A 4,192-nucleotide genomic window follows, 5' to 3' on the forward strand; every position below is an offset into this window, starting at 1 on the left:
TATTTCTGAGGGAGGGGCTTCATAAAAGCAGGAAATGATCAGCGCGTTCAGAGGAGAAGGGACAGACAGGTGTGGAATAAAGGTAAATTATGTGAAAAATAATGCGTTTTTTAACAAACAAAGCATTAACACATGTTAGACTGCACCCCATAAACACAATGAAGCCTAGAAAAAAAAACAGTCAACCACCCCTTTAAAAAAAAAATTTTGCCGTGATTGAAGCACTAAAATGACTAACTTAAAAAATAAAAACTGAACAAAAACTAATAAAAATGCATAAAAATTTCTAAAAATATAACAAGTTATACAAATAAAAACTAATTAAAAATATTAATAACAAATATAATAATATATAAGTGTATGATCTGGTTATGTGTCGAGCATGGCAACACATGCACCGCTCACGTTTGTTTAAATGTTAAATATCGTTTGGCTTTTGTGTCTCAGGTCGTGTCCTGCGTCTGAAGATGTTTCGTGAGGACCACGGCTCTTGGATGACTATGTTTTTCAGCACGATTCTCTCACTCTTCATCTTCTCTCACATCTATAACCTCATTCTGCTCGTGAGTGGACGGATGCGGTAAGACACAACAACAAGTTGTACCTTCATTCCCTCTTCACAGCTTTTCTCAGCCGGGATGGCAGTGATTCTTTAATTCTTTTTAGAAAGTCCCAGTAATTGGCCGTGACTATTAGATGATAGTAAATGAGTCCAGAACCGCTGATTGATTCGAACGGATGACTCAGGGATTCAAATCTTTGAGTGTGTTTGGAGCTGAGTCATGATTATTTTTGAGCGATTCAGTTGAATGAACCAACTCATGAGCTGTATTTGTTCCTAAATCATCTCACATAGCAACCAACTGATTTGTGAGTAATGTTGAGTGATTCATCAAAAAGAACCAGCTAAAAGAATCATTACTGAATCAGACTACACTGACCTTTCTGTATGTTTGTTGTTGCGTGCAGAAATGCAACAGAAAAACTTCTTAAATTAGAAGTTTAAATGAGACTTTTAAGAGTTGTTCATTCATTCCCTCTTTCCCAGGTTTTCTTATTAGGGATAGCAGTTGTAAGGATTTTAACGATTTCTGTCTCTTTAATTCCATTAATTATTATTTTATTCATTTTAGGAAGTGCCCAATAGTTGTTTGTAACTATTAGATGATAGTTAATTAAGTAAATGAGTCCAGAACCGCTGAATGATTCAGCAAGATAAGTGAGAGATTCAAATCTTTGTGTGTTTGAATTTGATTCACGAATCTTTCTGAGCGATTCAGTTAAACAACCCAGCTCATGAGATGTATTTGTTCATAAATCAGACTACATATATTAACCATAGAGTTCAAGACTTTTAAAAGATGAATCAAAAAGAACCAGCTAAACGGATCATTACTGAATCATTTAGTTGATAGAATCTATTAGATGATAGTAAATGAGTCCAGAACCCACGGATTGATTCAATCCAATAACTGATGGATTCAAATCTTTGAATGTGTTTGAATCTGATTCATGATTCTTTGTGAGCAATTCAGTTTTTCATAAATCAGACTCCATGTTATCCGTAAAGTTCAAGACTTTTAAAAAAGATTCATTAAAAAGAACCCGTTTAAAGAATGATTACTGAATCAGACTACACTGATTGTTCTGTATGTTCGTTGTTGCGTGCAGAAATGCAACAGAAAGACATTTATGTATTCTTTTTGTACGATTTTACTAAAAAATGTCATTGCACTGCAATTCTGCACAAGAATGGCTTCTCTCCTGAGGGATTGATTTGACCAGCCGTGCATGAATCCTATAAGCTTTAAGTGCGTTTAAGCACTGAGCCGAGAAGCAGCATCTTCAGTCTGCTTTACATTATCATCTGGAACAGAATGAGGACGTATGATCTCAGATCAGCACATGTGCGTACAGTCAACCGTGAGCCGTTTGAGAACGCGGTGCCGCTTCAATTTGACGCGATAAGATGGATGCCTCACTTACGGTTCGATTCGCCATCTAATGTTGAGCTCTGCACTCAGCCGATGCTTTCACATTACAGGCCACTGTTTGGAGAACGGCTGCACCATTTTTCAGTGAGATTGAATGCTGGGCGATCATGTCGCCACACATCGTCTCAAGGTTAAACGCGGTGAGCATGGCAATCCTGCCGATTGTTCCTGGCCATAACAGCACCATCAGAATGAATGTTTGTGAGCGCAGGTTGGACTGATCAAAGACTAGATTGATACATTTGTAAGTGCCAGAAACCTTTGTTGTTTTATTAAATCATCAAACACTTTGATGAACAAAGAAATGAAGAGCGCAGATGGGCATTATGCTCAGACCTCTCCATCGCTGCTGTAATAATGACTGAGGTTGAAGTGACTTGAAAAGTCTCAGAGCAACTTTTAGGAATATCTTCTAACCAGATCATAAAAGATTTTCCTCCAAAGCTGCATAGTCTGGGTTTCCATGAGCAGAATGCTAAATCTGTCAGCCTTCACAGAACTGACACAAAATGACTAAACAGATGCTCTCTGTTCCAAAACCTAGTGAGCTGCCTTGCTGTCTACTACCTACATAAGCAGCTGTCTTCTAAGGCAGCATCATAACTAGAACAGAACTTCATAAGTTACTGATTTGGAACATTTGTGCGTCATACAAGTGCTGCTCAAACTCAACTCACAATTCATTTACAATACGTGTATATATTGTTTGTATCTCTATGTGTGTATCTATGTATATTTATTATGTATATATTTGTTTTAACATCAGTCGTGGCTCTATATCTCCAGTAATCTGTCTCAGTAAGATGAGATTGAAATGCTCCAAACATATAATGCAGTGATTGAGAGCTGAAGAAATAAAGGCTCCTCAGAAGATGTGAGATGTTCTGGAGGCTTGTGAAGATCATTCCTCCGCTGAGGAACAGTGAAAGTAAAGCTTCTGGAAACAAACGCTCCTCAAAAGATCCTGAGGATCAGATTTGAGACTCTAAAACATGATTGATGGAGAATCAAGTAAAGCTGAGCTGCTTCAGTCCAGTAAGTGTTCATCTGGAGATATTACTGCAGTTATTCTGATGCTTACTTGATAAAAACCAGTCAAGATTTGACACGAGAAGCTCCAGCTGAAGCAATTACACTAAGAGAGCTTTTACTGGATAAAACACTCTAAACTATCAATCAGACACAGAAGTCATGAGGAGATCGAGTGACAGCAAAGTTCTGATCATTTGGAGCCTTAGAAATGCGTGTTTGTAGAGTTAATGACATTGTGGACAGGTGGCGCTGTTGTACAGCACTTGAGCTCATGTCTCTGTCATGAGAAAGGATTGTTTGCAGCTGTGAGAGAAACCCTCTCATTCAGAGCCGCACACAGCACTGTTAGAGTTTCTCATTCAGAGCCGCACACAGCACTGTTAGAGTTGATGCTCGTGTCATTATGTCCTCACTGTCACTCTCTCAGAATACACATCAGATTAACACTAGAAACAGATCTGTCGTGTCTCGAGACGTTTATGGACAGCATCTGTTCTTCAGTGGATGACCATGGTAACTGTTACTAATACTAACATGGTAAATTCTCATCTGTTGTTTGACACACGAGCAGTTTGTCTGTTGCTCCCACATGTTTTTCGTGTTATAATGTTATAATGTTCGTTTTCACATTATAGTGATGAGATTTGGAGGTGAGACGGAGTCGTACAGGTCCTGAAATATGCTTGATTATCCTTGTGCTAAATGTAATATATTTTCTCTTTTATTAAGGGTGAAATATGACATACATTGTACATATATTTTACTGTTTTTGTCAATACTGATTAAACAAATTCCTTTTTATTATGTATTATTAATTTATGTATCGATATCTTATGCTTATATAGAAATGCACACACGCACACATACAGTACATATATAGTGTGTGTGGGAGTGTATGTAAGTTTACATATTATTTATGCACTTTTTTTGTTTATATATATGCAAAAGATATATATGCATACAATTTTATTTACATATTTATACATATTTTTGGGTTTTTATATATATATATGCATAAACAAAGGAAATCTCTCACAGCATCTGTTCCCTCTCATCTTTCTCATTTATATTCTTTTATTCTCTGTGACACACACACATACACACACACGCACACACACATACACACATACACACACACACACACACACACATACATACGCACACAC

The 4,192-nt window shown here is 37.1% G+C and overlaps 1 protein-coding gene across 1 annotated transcript in view; it reads left to right on the top strand.

Moving 5' to 3' along the window:
- LOC107721208 (transmembrane protein 117-like) overlaps nucleotides 1–3,676 on the top strand; it is a gene marked incomplete at both ends in the record, with an annotated part of 24,633 nt that extends 20,957 nt beyond the window's left edge. Inside the window, 3 exons of the mRNA XM_016529103.1 lie at nucleotides 448–580; nucleotides 3,454–3,539; nucleotides 3,662–3,676. Of these exons, the coding sequence (XP_016384589.1) occupies nucleotides 448–580; nucleotides 3,454–3,539; nucleotides 3,662–3,676 (234 nt within the window). The remainder of the gene's footprint in view (nucleotides 1–447; nucleotides 581–3,453; nucleotides 3,540–3,661) is intronic.
- Between the last annotated feature and the right edge of the window lie 516 nt (nucleotides 3,677–4,192).

The sequence above is a fragment of the Sinocyclocheilus rhinocerous genome, unplaced genomic scaffold (assembly GCF_001515625.1).
Source record: "Sinocyclocheilus rhinocerous isolate Xijiao unplaced genomic scaffold, SAMN03320098_v1.1 scaffold4410, whole genome shotgun sequence".
In the NCBI taxonomy this organism is placed as follows: domain Eukaryota; kingdom Metazoa; phylum Chordata; class Actinopteri; order Cypriniformes; family Cyprinidae; genus Sinocyclocheilus; species Sinocyclocheilus rhinocerous.